General features: G+C 43.8%; 1 protein-coding gene across 1 annotated transcript in view; it reads left to right on the forward strand.

The window, feature by feature from the left end:
- LOC134984551 (zinc finger protein 260-like) overlaps nucleotides 1-15,227 on the forward strand; it is a 360,139-nt gene that overhangs the window by 318,297 nt on the left and 26,615 nt on the right. Inside the window, exons 2-5 of the mRNA XM_063950108.1 lie at nucleotides 4,874-5,065; nucleotides 5,256-5,334; nucleotides 5,453-5,550; nucleotides 5,712-6,066. Of these exons, the coding sequence (XP_063806178.1) occupies nucleotides 5,301-5,334; nucleotides 5,453-5,550; nucleotides 5,712-6,066 (487 nt within the window). The 5' untranslated portion in view covers nucleotides 4,874-5,065; nucleotides 5,256-5,300. The remainder of the gene's footprint in view (nucleotides 1-4,873; nucleotides 5,066-5,255; nucleotides 5,335-5,452; nucleotides 5,551-5,711; nucleotides 6,067-15,227) is intronic.

The raw sequence follows: 15,227 nt of genomic DNA on the forward strand, positions 1-15,227 counted from the left end.
GTGTTATTATATAGCGTCACACCTGAGGTAATATGTCACTCTTATACTATAGTGTTATTATATAGCGTCACACTTGAGGTAATGTATCACTCTTATACTATAGTGTTATTATATAGCGTCACACCTAAGGTAATATGTCACTCTTATACTATAGTGTTATTATATAGCGTCACACCTGAGGTAATGTGTCACTCTTATACTATAGTGTTGTTATATAGCTTTACACCTGAAGTAGTGTGTCACTCTTATACTATAGTGTTATTATATAGCGTCACACCTGAGGTAATGTATCACTATTATACTGTAGTGATATTATATAGCGTCACACCTGAGGTAATGTATCACTCTTATACTGTAGTGTTATTATATAGCGTCACACCTGAGGTAATGTGTCACTCTTATACTATAGTGTTATTATATAGCGTCACACCTGAGGTAATATGTCACTCTTATACTATAGTGTTATTATATAGCGTCACACTTGAGGTAATGTATCACTCTTATACTATAGTGTTATTATATAGCGTCACACCTGAGGTAATGTGTCACTCTTATACTGTAGTGTTATTATATAGCGTCACACCTGAGGTAATGTATCACTCTTATACTGTAGTATTATTATATAGCGTCACACCTGAGGTAATGTGTCACTCTTATACTATAGTGTTATTATATAGCGTCACACCTGAGGTAATATGTCACTCTTATACTATAGTGTTATTATATAGCGTCACACTTGAGGTAATGTATCACTCTTATACTATAGTGTTATTATATAGCGTCACACCTAAGGTAATATGTCACTCTTATACTATAGTGTTATTATATAGCGTCACACTGAGGTAATATGTCACTCTTATACTATAGTGTTATTATATAGCGTCACACCTGAGGTAATGTATCACTCTTATACTGTAGTGTTATTATATAGCGTCACACCTGAGGTAATGTGTCACTCTCATACTATAGTGTTATTATTTAGCGTCACACCTGAGGTAATGTGTCACTCTTATACTATAGTTTTATTATATAGCGTCACACCTGAGGTAATGTGTCACTCTTATACTATAGTGTTATTATATAGCGTCACACCTGAGGTAATGTGTCACTCTTATACTGTAGTGTTATTATATAGCGTCACACCTGAGGTAATGTATCACTTATACTGTAGTGTTATTATATAGCGTCACACCTGAGGTAATGTGTCACTCTTATACTATAGTGTTATTATATAGCGTCACACCTGAGGTAATATGTCACTCTTATACTATAGTGTTGTTATATAGCGTCACACTTGAGGTAATGTATCACTCTTATACTATAGTGTTATTATATAGCGTCACAACTAAGTTAATGTGTCACTCTTATACTTAAGTGTTGTTATATAGCTTTACACCTGAAGTAATGTGTCATTCTTATACTATAGTGTTATTATATAGCGTCACACCTGAGGTAATGTATCACTCTTATACTATAGTGTTATTATATAGCGTCACAACTGAGTTAATGTGTCACTCTTATACTTAAGTGTTGTTATATAGCTTTACACCTGAAGTAGTGTGTCACTCTTATACTATAGTGTTATTATATAGCGTCACACCTGAGGTAATGTGTCACTCTTATACTGTAGTGTTATTATATAGCGTCACACCTGAGGTAATGTATCACTCTTATACTGTAGTGTTATTATATAGCGTCACACCTGAGGTAATGTGTCACTCTTATACTATAGTGTTATTATATAGCGTCACACCTGAGGTAATATGTCACTCTTATACTATAGTGTTATTATATAGCGTCACACTTGAGGTAATGTATCACTCTTATACTATAGTGTTATTATATAGCGTCACACCTAAGGTAATATGTCACTCTTATACTATAGTGTTATTATATAGCGTCACACTGAGGTAATATGTCACTCTTATACTATAGTGTTATTATATAGCGTCACACCTGAGGTAATGTATCACTCTTATACTATAGTGTTATTATATAGCGTCACACCTGAGGTAATGTGTCACTCTTATACTATAGTGTTATTATATAGCTTTACACCTGAAGTAGTGTGTCACTCTTATACTATAGTGTTATTATATAGCTTTACACCTGAAGTAGTGTGTCACTCTTATACTATAGTGTTATTATATAGCGTCACACCTGAGGTAATGTGTCACTCTTATACTATAGTGTTGTTATATAGCTTTACACCTGAAGTAGTGTGTCACTCTTATACTATAGTGTTATTATATAGCGTCACACCTGAGGTAATATGTCACTCTTATACTGTAGTGTTATTATATAGCGTCACACCTGAGGTAATGTCACTCTTATACTATAGTGTTATTATATAGCGTCACACCTGAGGTAATATGTCACTCTTATACTATAGTGTTATTATATAGCGTCACACCTGAGGTAATGTATCACTCTTATACTATAGTGTTATTATATAGCGTCACACTGAGGTAATGTATCACTCTTATACTGTAGTGTTATTATATAGCGTCACACCTGAGGTAATGTGTCACTCTTATACTATAGTGTTATTATATAGCGTCACACCTGAGGTAATATGTCACTCTTATACTATAGTGTTATTATATAGCGTCACACTTGAGGTAATGTATCACTCTTATACTATAGTGTTATTATATAGCGTCACACCTAAGGTAATATGTCACTCTTATACTATAGTGTTATTATATAGCGTCACACTGAGGTAATATGTCACTCTTATACTATAGTGTTATTATATAGCGTCACACCTGAGGTAATGTATCACTCTTATACTGTAGTGTTATTATATAGCATCACACATGAGGTAATGTGTCACTCTTATACTATAGTGTTATTATATAGCGTCACACCTGAGGTAATGTGTCACTCTTATACTGTAGTGTTATTATATAGCGTCACACCTGAGGTAATGTATCACTCTTATACTATAGTGTTATTATATAGTGTAACACCTGAGGTAATGTGTCACTCTTATACTATAGTGTTATTATATAGCGTCACACCTGAGGTAATATGTCACTCTTATACTATAGTGTTATTATATAGCGTCACACCTGAGGTAATGTGTCACTCTTATACTATAGTGTTATTATATAGCGTCACACATGAGGTAATATGTCACTCTTATACTATAGTGTTATTATATAGCTTTACACCTGAAGTAGTGTGTCACTTTTATACTATAGTGTTATTATATAGCGTCACACCTGAGGTAATGTGTCACTCTTATACTATAGTGTTATTATATAGCTTTGAACCTAAAGTAGTGTCACTCTTATACTATAGTGTTATTATATAGCGTCACACCTGAGGTAATGTGTCACTCTTATACTGTAGTGTTATTATATAGCGTCACACCTGAGGTAATGTATCACTCTTATACTGTAGTGTTATTATATAGCGTCACTACTGAGGTAATGTATCACTCTTATACTATAGTGTTATTATATAGCATCACACCTGAGGTAATGTGTCACTCTTATACTATAGTGTTGTTATATAGCTTTACACCTGAAGTAGTGTGTCACTCTTATACTATAGTGTTATTATATAGCGTCACACCTGAGGTAATGTGTCACTCTTATACTATAGTGTTATTATATAGCGTCACAACTGAGGTAATGTGTCACTCTTATACTGTAGTGTTATTATATAGCGTCACACCTGAGGTAATATGTCACTCTTATACTATAGTGTTATTATATAGCGACACACCTTAGGTAATATGTCACTCTTATACTATAGTGTTATTATATAGCGTCACACCTGAGGTAATATGTCACTCTTATACTATAGTGTTATTATATAGCGTCACACTGAGGTAATGTGTCACTCTTATACTATAGTGTTATTATATAGCTTTACACCTGAAGTAGTGTGTCACTCTTATACTATAGTGTTATTATATAGCGTCACACCTGAGGTAATGTGTCACTCTTATACTGTAGTGTTATATAGCGTCTCACCTGAGGTAGTGTATCACTATAGTATAAGAGTGATACACTAACTCAGGTGTGACGCTATATAATATTACTATAGTATAAGAGTGATACATTACCTCAGGTGTGACGCTATATAATAACACTATATTATTAGAGTATTATATAGCGTCACACCTGAGGTAATGTGTCACTCTTATACTATAGTGTTATTATATAGCGTCACACCTGAGGTAATATGTCACTCTTATACTATAGTGTTATTGTATAGCGTCACACCTGAGATAATGTGTCTCTCTTATACTATAGTGTTACTGTCTGAGTGTAACTGGGGGAGTGGAGGGTAGTATTTTACAGCCCAGAAAAAGTAGTGAATCTCTAAAAATATTACGCTTTGTTGTGGGGGAGGGGCTAACGGGGAGAGCCTTCCTCCCCTATACTGATATTCCCCCTTCCCTTGGGCTACCAGGTTACAAGCGTCCCTATGCTTGTATATGTATGCCATGGTGGTCTAGCGGAAGATGCGAGTGACCCGGTGTACGCTATCCGTGCCTTCAGAGCGTCTCCAACTCTGGAGCCCTTGAACCACCACTTACCTTCCCTCGTCCGCCTGTGGTTCTGGGCCCAGGAAAGCAATAGCTAGTATATGCTTTACTGGTGCCCACTTAAACACTGGACCTCATCACCAGTGTCGCGGCACCATTGTCCATCGGCCATCTGATACTTTCAGCTCTGGTACATAAAAAAACTGACTGGGACTGAAAAGCTTCAACTGTATTGTGCCTGGTTCGTTCCAAACCACCTACACCCCATGGTATTCCTGTAGAGCCTATGGACCATGAATAATAAAATCCAAAAGTTACAATTATTTATACTTCTCATTTACCTTTAGTAATGTGTTGCCCAATACACAGGATTACACAGTAGAGAGGAAGACATCACGTGAGAGTGAGACTCCCAGCAGACTTCTCCGTGTGTCAGGAGGACTGAGCAGGACCCAGAGCCCCATCACGGTGCATCCACCTCACTCACTGATACATGAGAGACACAATGACCAGAAGATCCTGGAACTCACCAACAAGATCATTCAGCTGCTGACTGGAGAGGTGACTGCTGGGAATGGGGCATTATATAGTAACACCAGGGGACGTGTCTGGGTGATGACTGTAGAGGTGACTGCCGGTAATGGGACTTTATACAGTAACACCAGGGGATGTGACTGGGTGATGACTGTATCACTGTGTGTGTCAGGTTCCTATAAGGTGTCAGGAGGTCACTGTTTATGTCTCCATGCAGGAGGAGGAGTATATAGAGGAATACAGGGATCTGTACAAGAACGTGATGATGGAGAATCACCGGCCCCTCACATCACTGGGTAAGAGGAGACTGTCACGTATTGTACAGGGTAGAGCAGGTATGGGTGCCCCTATATACACACATCACCTGATAATCACATATATACACTGTACTCAGTCACTGTGTGTCTCTTACAGATGGGCCCAGTAACAGAGATACCCAAGAGAGATGTCCCCGTCCTCTGTATTCCCAGGATTGTACAGAGAAGAATCAGAGGATTCTGCAGGAGGATCAGGTAGGTGGGATTTAGGGTCTCACCAATATATAAAAGTGACTGTCACTATATGATGTGTAGAGAAGCTGTGTGTCTTATGCACTAACATTATACTTTTCAATCTCGGTTAATGAATGCATACATTATTACAGTATTCTTTTATTGATTTATGGATTATTTAGGGAGAAGATCTGACTCTTATTAAAGTAAAAGATATAAAGAAAGAAGAAGAAGAGACGTATGTGACTGATATAAAGGCAGAAGATAAAGAAGGAGAAGAAGAGACATATGTGACTGATGATAATAAAGAAGATATAGAAGGAGAAGAAAAGATGTATGTAACTGATATGAAGACAGAAGATACAGAGGGAGAAGAAGAGACGTATGTGACTGATATAAAGGCAGAAGATATAGAGGGAGAAGAAGAGACGTATGTGACTGATATGAAGGCAGAAGATATAGAGGTAGAAGAAGAGACGTATGTGAGGGGTGATCAGCAGTGTAAGGAGGAGGAAATCCCTAGAGATATCGGCACAGGTGAGTAATAAACACTTGCTACCGCTATCCTGTTACTCTCCTGTCTGCTCAGTTCTCATCTCTATTGAATCTGCAGTGTCACTATACCTTAGTTACCCAGAAGGCATTGCATTCCAGGGTGTAGCGTTAGTTTGCTTATTCCTCCTGACACATCTTCTAAAGTCTACCAAAAATGTACAAGAAAACTAAATATCATTGAAATTTCAAACGTGGGACATAAAAGCAAATGCATGTATGAATTTATAAAAACTAAACACCCAAAATAAGTAAATTGTGGTTCTCGCTTCGGCATTAATCCATCTTTCTCTAACGTCCTAGAGGATTCTGGGGACTCTGTAATGACCATGGGAATAGACGGGCTCCGCAGGAGACATGGGCACTTTAAGAAAGACTTTAGGTCTGAGTGTGCACGGGCTCCTCCCTCTATGCCCCTCCTCCAGTCCTCAGTTTACTACTTTGCCCAGAGGAAACTGGGTGCATTACAGGGAGCTCTCCTGAGTTTCCTGAAAGAAAGTATATTTGTTAGGTTTTTTATTTTCAGGGAGCCTGCTGGCAACAGACTCCCTGCATCGAGGGACTGAGGAGAGAGAAACAGACCTACTTCTGTGAGTTTCAAGGCTCTGTTTCTTAGGCTACTGGACACCATTAGCTCCAGAGGGATTGGAACGCAGGTCTCACCCTCTCCGTCCGTCCCAGAGCCGCGCCGCCGTCCTCCTCGCAGAGCCGGAAGATAGAAGCCGGGTGAGTATGAGAAGAAAAGAAGACTTCAGAGGTGGCAGAAGACTTCATGATCTTCACTGAGGTAACACACAGCACTGCAGCTGTCCGCCATTGCTCCCATACACCTCACACACCGCAGTCACTGTAAGGGTGCACGGCGCAGGGGGGGGCGCACTGGGCAGCAATAAAACCTCTCCATTGGCAAAATAAGTATATACATGTACAGATGGGCACTGTACATGTATATAACGGAGCCCCCGCCAGTTTTTAGGAATTTTGAGCGGAACAGAAGCCCGCCGCCGAGGGGGCGGGACTTCTCCCTCAGCACTCACCAGCGCCATTTTTCTCCACAGCACAGCGCTGAGAGGAAGCTCCCCGGACTCTCCCCTGCTAATACACGGTGATAGAGGGGTTTTAATAGGGGGGGGGGGGGGCACAAATTTGGCGGATATAAAGTATAAACAGCGCTACGGGATAAACATTTAGTTTTTTTCCAGGGTCATATAGCGCTGGGGTGTGTGCTGGCATACTCTCTCTCTGTCTCTCCAAAGGGCCTGGTGGGGAAACTATCTACAGATAAAAGGTTCCCTGTGTGTGGTGTCGGTACGCGTGTGTAGACATGTCTGAGGTAGAAGGCTCACCTAGGGAGGAGGGGGAGCATATGAATGTGGGGTCTGGATGGATATTTGGAATTTTAAGTGCTAGTGTGAACTTATTGCACAAAAGATTAGACAAAGCTGAAGCTAAGGAACAGTCAGGGAGTGAACCGATGTCTGTCCCTATGTCGCCGGGACCTTCAGGGTCTCAGAAGTGCCCACTATCCCAGATAGGAGACACAGATACCGACACAGATTCGGAATACACTGTCGACTACGATGATGCAGAGTTACAGCCAAAAGTGGCTTAATGTATTCGATATGATTATTGCAATAAAAGAAGTTTTGCATATCACAGATGAACCCCCTGTCCCTGACACGAGGGTACACATATACAAGGGAAAGAACTCGCATGAGTTGAACGAATTATGTGAAAAAACGTGGGAATCTCCAGACAAAAAACTGCAGATTCCCAAAAGGATTCTTATGGCGTATCCTTTCCCGCCAATGGACAGGATACGGTGGGAATCCTCCCCTAAGGTGGACAAAGCGTTGACACTCTTGTCAAAAAAGATAGCGCTGCCATCCCAAGATACGGCTACCCTCAAGGATCCTGCTGACGGCAAGCGGGAGGTTACCTTGAAATCCATTTACACACATTCTGGTACATTACTCAGACCGGCAATTGCATCGGCCTGGGTTTGTAGCGCTGTAGCAGCATGGACAGATTCCTTATCAGCGGAAATTCAGACCCTAGATAAGGATACCATTTTATTGACTCTAGGCCATATAAAGGATGCAATCTTATATATGACAGATGCTCAAAGAGACATTAGTTTACTGGGTTCCAGAATAAACGCTATGTCAATTTCTGCTAGACGAGTCCTCTGGACCCGGCAGTGGACAGGTGATGGCTTCTGAAAAAGACATATGGAGGTCTTACCTTACAGGGGTGAGGAATTGTTTGGGGAAGGGCTCTCGGACCTGGTCTCCACGCTACGGCAGGTAAATCAAATTTTTTGCCTTATGTTCCCTCACAACCTAAGAAAGCGCCACGTTATCAAATGCAATCCTTTCGTTCAAATAAAAGCAAAAGTGTACGTGGATCGTTCTTTCTTACCAGAGGGGAGGGCAGAGGTAAAAAGCTGCACAGCTAGTTCCCAGGAACAGAAGTCCTCTGCAAAATCCACCGCATGACGCTGGGGCTCCGCTGAGGGAGTCCGCCCCAGTGGGGGCACGTCTTCGACTTTTCAGCCACATCTGGGTTCACTCACAGGTGGATCCCTGGGCAATAGAAATTGTTTCTCAGGGATACAAGCTGGAATTCGAAGAGGTGCCTCCTCGCCGGTTTTTCAAATCGGCTCTACCGACTTCTCGCCTAGAAAGGGAGATGGTGTTAAATGCTATTCACAAATTGTGTCTTCAACAAGTGGGGGTCGAAGTTCCGCTGCTTCAGAGAGGGAAGGGATACTACTCAACCCTGTTTGTAGTTCCAAAACTGGACGCTTCGGTCAGACCCATATTGAATTTAAAATCCCTGAACCTATACTTAAAACGGTTCAAGTTCAAGATGGAATCGCTCAGAGCGGTCATCACCAGCCTGGAAGGAGGGGATTTTATGGTATCTCTGGACATAAAGGATGCATACCTTCATGTCCCCATTTATCCACCTCACCAGGCATACCTGAGATATGCGGTACAGAATTGTCATTACCAATTTCAGACGTTGCCGTTTGGGCTTTCCACGGCCCGAGGATTTTCACCAAGGTAATGGCGGAAATGATGGTGCTCCTGCGCAAGCAACGTGTCACAATTATCCCGTACTTGGACGATCTCCTCATAAAAGCGAGATCACGAGAGAAGTTACTAAACAGCGTGTCACTTTCATTGAAGGTGTTACAGCAACACTGCTGGATTCTCCATATCCCGAAGTCACAGCTGGTTCCTACGAACTTGTCTGACCTTCTTGGGCATGATTCTGGACACAGACCAAAAAAAGGGTTTTTCTTCCTATAGAAAAAGCTCAGGAACTCATGACTCTAGTCAAGAACCTATTGAAGCCAAAACAAGTGTCTGTGCATCATTGCACTCAAGTCCTGGGAAAAATGGTGGCAACATACGAAGCCATTCCCTTCGGCAGGTTCCATGCAAGGACTTTCCAATGGGACCTATTGGACAAGTGGTCCGGGTCACATCTACAAATTCATCAGCTGATCACCCTGTCCCCCAGGGCCTGGGTATCTCTCCTGTGGTGGCTGCAGAGTGCTCACCTTTTGGAAGGCCGCAGGTTCGGCATTCAGGATTGGATCCTGGTGACCACGGACGCGAGCCTCAGAGGGAGGGGAGCAGTCACACAGGGAAGACATTTCCAAGGACTTTGGACAAGTCAAGAGACTTGCCTTCACATCAACATCCTGGAACTGAGGGCCATATACAACGCCCTACGTCAAGCGGAGAACTTTGCGACCAACCAGTTCTGATCCAGTCAGACAACATCACCGCAGTGGCTCATGTAAACCGCCAAGGCGGCACAAGGAGCAGAGTGGCAATGGCGGAAGCCACCAGGATTCTTCGCTGGGCGGAAAATCATGTAAGCGCACTGTCAGCAGTGTTCATTCCGGGAGTGGACAACTGGGAAACAGACTTCCTGAGCAGACACGACCTGCATCCAGGAGAGTGGGGACTTCATCGGGAATTCTTCGCACAAATTGCAAGTCAGTGGGGACTGCCCCAGATAGACATGATGGCGTCCCGCCTTAACAAAAGCTGCAGAGGTATTGTGCCAAATCAAAAGACCCTCAGGTGGTAGCTGTGTACGCCCTAGTGACACCGTTGGTGTTCCAGTCGGTCTATGTGTTTCCTCCTCTTCCTCTCATACCAAAGGTGTTGAGAATAATAAGAAAAAGAGGAGTGAGAACAATTCTCATTGTTCCACATTGGCCACAAAGGACCTAGTATCCGTATCTGCTGGCAATGCTCACAGAAGATCCGTGGCCTCTTCCTCTAAGACAGGACCTGTTACAACAGGGGCCATGTCTGTTCGAAGACTTACCGCGGCTGTGTTTGACGGCATGGCGGTTGAACGGCGGATCCTAGTGGAAAAGGGAATTCCGGATGAGCTCATTCCTACTCTGGTAAAGGCTAGGAAAGAAGTGACAGCAAAACATTATCACCGGATATGGTGAAAATACGGAAGAATTCCATCTGGGCCGTTTCCTTCACTTCCTACAGACTGGAGTGAATTTGGGCCTAAAATTAGGCTCCATTAAGGTTCAGATTTCGGCCTTATCCATTTTCTTTCAAAAAGAATTTGCTTCTCTCCCAGAAGTACAGACTTTTGTGTAGAGAGTGCTGCATATTCAGCCTCCTTTTATACCTCCGGTGGCGCCTTGGGACCTTAACGTGGTGTTGAGTTTCCTTAAGTCGCACTGGTTTGGACCACTTCAAACGGTGGAGTTAAAATATCTCACTTGGAAGGTGGTCATGTTATTAGCCTTGGCTTCGGCTAGGCGAGTGTCGGAATTGGAGGCTTTGTCTCCTAAAATCCCCCATCTGTTTTTCCATATGGATAGGGCGGAATTGCGGACCCGTCCTCAATTCTTTCCTAAGGTGGCGTCATCTTTTCATATGAACCAACCTATTGTGGTGCCTGTGGCTACACAAGATTTGGAGGATTCCGAGTCCCTTGATGTAGTCAGGGCTTTGAAAATTTATGTGGCCAGAACGGCTAGAGTCAGGAAAACAGAAGCACTGTTTGTCCTATATGCAGCCAACAAGGTTGGCGCCTCTGCTTCGAAGCAGACTATTGCTCGCTGGATCTGTAACACGATTCAGCAGGCGCATTCTACGGCTGGATTGCCATTACCGAAATCGGTCAAGGCCCATTCCACTAGGAAGGTGGGCTCTTCTTGGGCGGCTGCCCGAGGGGTCTCGGCACTACAACTGTGCCGAGTGGCTACATGGTCGGGTTCAAACACCTTTGTAAAGTTCTGTAAGTTTAATACCCTGGCTGAACAGGACCTAAGGTTTGCTCATTCGGTGCTGCAGAGTCATCCGCACTCTCCCGCCCGTTTGGGAGCTTTGGTATAATCCCCATGGTCCTTACGGAGTCCCCAGCATCCTCTAGGACGTTAGAGAAAATAAGATTTTAAACCTACCGGTAAATCTTTTTCTCGTAGTCCGTAGAGGATGCTGGGCGCCCGTCCCAAGTGTGGACTACTTCTGCGAGACTTGTATACAGTTTTGCTTACATAAGGGTTATGTTATAGTTTCATCAGGTTGGACTGATGCTACGTTGTTTTTTCATACTGTTAACTGTTTAATAGATAGACAAGTTATACGGTGTGATTGGTGTGGCTGGTATGAATCTTGCCCTTGGATTAACAAAAATCCTTTCCTCGTACTGTCCGTCTCCTCTGGGCACAGTTTCTCTAACTGAGGTCTAGAGGAGGGGCATAGAGGGAGGAGCCAGTGCACACCCAGACCTAAAGTCTTACTTAAAGTGCCCATGTCTCCTGCGGAGCCCGTCTATTCCCATGGTCCTTACGGAGTCCCCAGCATCCTCTACGGACTACGAGAAAAAGATTTACCGGTAGTTTTAAAATCTTATTTTTTCAAAACTACAAAACCTGGGATACTACTGATAGGTTTTCATAACAGAATCTGCTCTGGAAAATGATATATATATATTTCTCATACGTCCTTGAGGATGCTGGGGTCACTTCAAGAACCATGGGGTATAGACGGGATCCACAGGAGCCATGGGCACTTTAAGACTTTCAAAGGGGTGTGAACTGGCTCCTCCCTCTATGCCCCTCCTCCAGACTCCAGTTTAGAATCTGCGCACAGGCAGACTGGATGCACTCTGAGGAGCTGTACTGAGTTTCTCTGAAAATACTTTGTTAGGTTTTTAATTTTCAGGGAGTACTGCTGGCAACAGGCTTCCTGCTTCGTGGGACTTAGTGGAGAGAAGTCAGACCTACTTCTGTGAGTTTAATGGCTCTGCTTCTTTGGCTACAGGACACCATTAGCTCTGAGGGTCTGATCGCTAGGTACGCCTAGATGCTCGTTCCCAGAGCCGGCCGTCACCCCCCTTGCAGAGCCAGAAGTCAGAAGACAGGTGAGTAGAAGAAAATCAGAAGACTTCAGTGACTGCTTTGAGGTACCGTACCGTGATCGCTCGCTGCACACCATGCTCCCACTACACAGCGGAACTACTGGGTGTAGTGGGTTGTGGGGGGCGGGCGCCCTGGGCCACATATCTAGCCTCAATAACTAACTGGCATGAGTGGACTAAGTGCCAGGGCACTGTCCGGACCCCCGCCAGTATAATTTTTTTTTAAAAGAGCGGGAAGTGCGCCATTACGGGGGCGGAGCATAGCCCTCACAGCACACAGCCTGGCGCCATTTTCTCTACACAAGGCTGCAGAGATGCTGGTCCTTCCTCACACTTCCTTCCTCACACTGCTGTACAAGTAACAGTGCAAAACGGCGGGGACACAGTTATTTTGGTGCATTATATGTAACTTATAAAAGCGCTGCAGGTCTGGGACATTTTCTGTGGTGTTTTCAGACCGGGATTGGGCACTGGGGTGTGAGCTGGCAATAACTCCCTCTGTGTCTCTCTGACAGGCTTTACTCTGGGTCTGTCCTCTATAGGCCCAGAGTGCATGTGTTGGGTGCATGTGTATCGGCATGTCTGAGGCGGAGTCCTCTTCCCAGGAGGAGACTGTTAGGGACACAAACGGCTGCGGGAGTGACCCTGTCGGCACCACCGACACCTGATTGCTTAAATGTGTTGAGTGCATTGAATGCTAATGTGGCTCTGATAAATAAGAGATTGGATAAATCTGAGTTTCAGAACCAGGCATGGAAGAAATCCGTAGAGGATGTGTTGTTTCAAGTCCAGACCCCCTCGGGGTCACAAAAACGTTAATTTGCCCAGCTGGCTGACACAGATACCGACACGGACACCGACTCAAGTGTCGACTATAGTGATGCCAGATTAGATTCAAAACTGGCAAAGAGCATTCAGTACATGATTGTGGCAATAAAAGACGTATTACATATCAGTGAGGACCCTACTGTTCCTGATACTAGGGTCTGTATGTATAAAGGAAAGAAACCTGAGGTAATGTTTCCTCCCTCTCATGAACTGAACATGCTTTGTGATAAGGTTTGGGAAAATCCTGACAAAATGTTTCAGATTCCCAAAAGGATTCCAGTGGCGTATTCGTTTCCCTCTGGGGATAGGGAAAAACGGACTCACCCCCCATTGTGGACAAAGCTCTATCTCGACTGTCCAAAAAGGTGGCTCTTCCGTCCCCTGACACGGCAGCCCTAAAGGATCCTGCGAATCGTAGGCAGGAAAATACATTGAAATCCATTTATGTCACCATGGGTACGCTACTCTGACCAGCCATTGCATCTGCGTGGGTATCGAAAAATGGGCAGATAACTTGTCATCTGAAATAGATACCCTGGATAGGGATAGCGCTCTTTTGACACTAGGTTATATCAGGGATGCTGCAGTCTACCTAAAGAAAGCTGTGAGGGATATTGGCCTTTTGGGATCAAGGGCCAATTCCATGGCATTCTCAGCTTGGAGAGCATTGTGGATTCATCAATGGAACACTGATGCTGACTCTAAGAAAGCTATGGAGTCTCTCCCATATAAAGGTAGTGTATTGTTTGGTGAGGGCCTCGCTGATTTGGTATCTACGGCTACCGCGTGTAAGTCATCATTTTTACCTTATGTGCCTGCACCACAAAAGAAACCACCACTATCAGATGCAGTCCTTTCGGCCCAATAAATTACAGAAAAGTCAGAGGGTCTTCCTTCCTTGCTAATAGAGGAAACGGAAAAGGTAAAAGAAGATCACTAGCCGTGGCCGGTTCCCAGGAACAGAAGTCCTCCCTGGCTTCTGCCAAATCCACCGATTTTTCAAATCGGCCTTACCAGCTTCTCGTCCGGACAGGGAGGTGGTATACTCCGCAATACAAAAATTGTGTCACAATCAAGTCATTGTCAGGGTTCCCCCGTCGCAACAGGGAGAAGGCTTTTACTCAAGCCTGTTTGTGGTCCCGAAGCCAGAGCAATCCTGAACCTCAAATCCCTAAATTTCTACCTAAGGAAATTCAAAATGGAATCTCTCAGGGCAGTGATCTCCAGTGTGGTGGAGGGAGATTTTATGGAGTCGGTAGACATAAAGGATGCCTACTTACATGTTCCCATTTATCCTCCACATCAGCCTTACCTGAGATTTGCAGTTCAGGATTGTCATTACCAATTCCAGACGTTGCCGTTTGGTCTGTCCACGGCTCCGAGGATTTTCACCAAAGTAATGGCCTAAATGATGGTTCTACTGCGCAAGCAAGGGGGTCACAATTATCCCGTACTTGGCCGATCTCCTGATAAAGGCGAGGTCCAAAGACCAATTACTGCAGAACATTACGCTCTCCCTGACAATTCTGCAGCAACATGGTTGGCTCCTAAAATTGCCAAAATCAGTTGGTTCCGACGAGACGGCTGTCGTTTTTGGGAATGATTCTGGACACAGAATTACAGAGAGTTTTTCTTCCAGTAGAAAAGGCGCTGGAAATTCAGAACCTGGTCAAACAAATTCTGAAACCAGCAAAGGTATCGATCCATCAATGCACTCGGTTGCTGGGGAAGATGATGGCGGCCATTCAGTTTGGCAGATTCCATGCCAGAGTGTTACAGTGGGACCTGTTGGACAATTGGTCTGGGTCCCATCTGCACATGCACCGAAGGATAATCCTGTATTCCGGGACCAGAATCTCACTCCTGTGGCGGCTGCACAGCTCTCACCTCCTAGAGCAGGC

Source organism: Pseudophryne corroboree (assembly GCF_028390025.1).
Source record: "Pseudophryne corroboree isolate aPseCor3 chromosome 3 unlocalized genomic scaffold, aPseCor3.hap2 SUPER_3_unloc_62, whole genome shotgun sequence".
Taxonomy (NCBI): Eukaryota; Metazoa; Chordata; class Amphibia; order Anura; family Myobatrachidae; genus Pseudophryne; species Pseudophryne corroboree.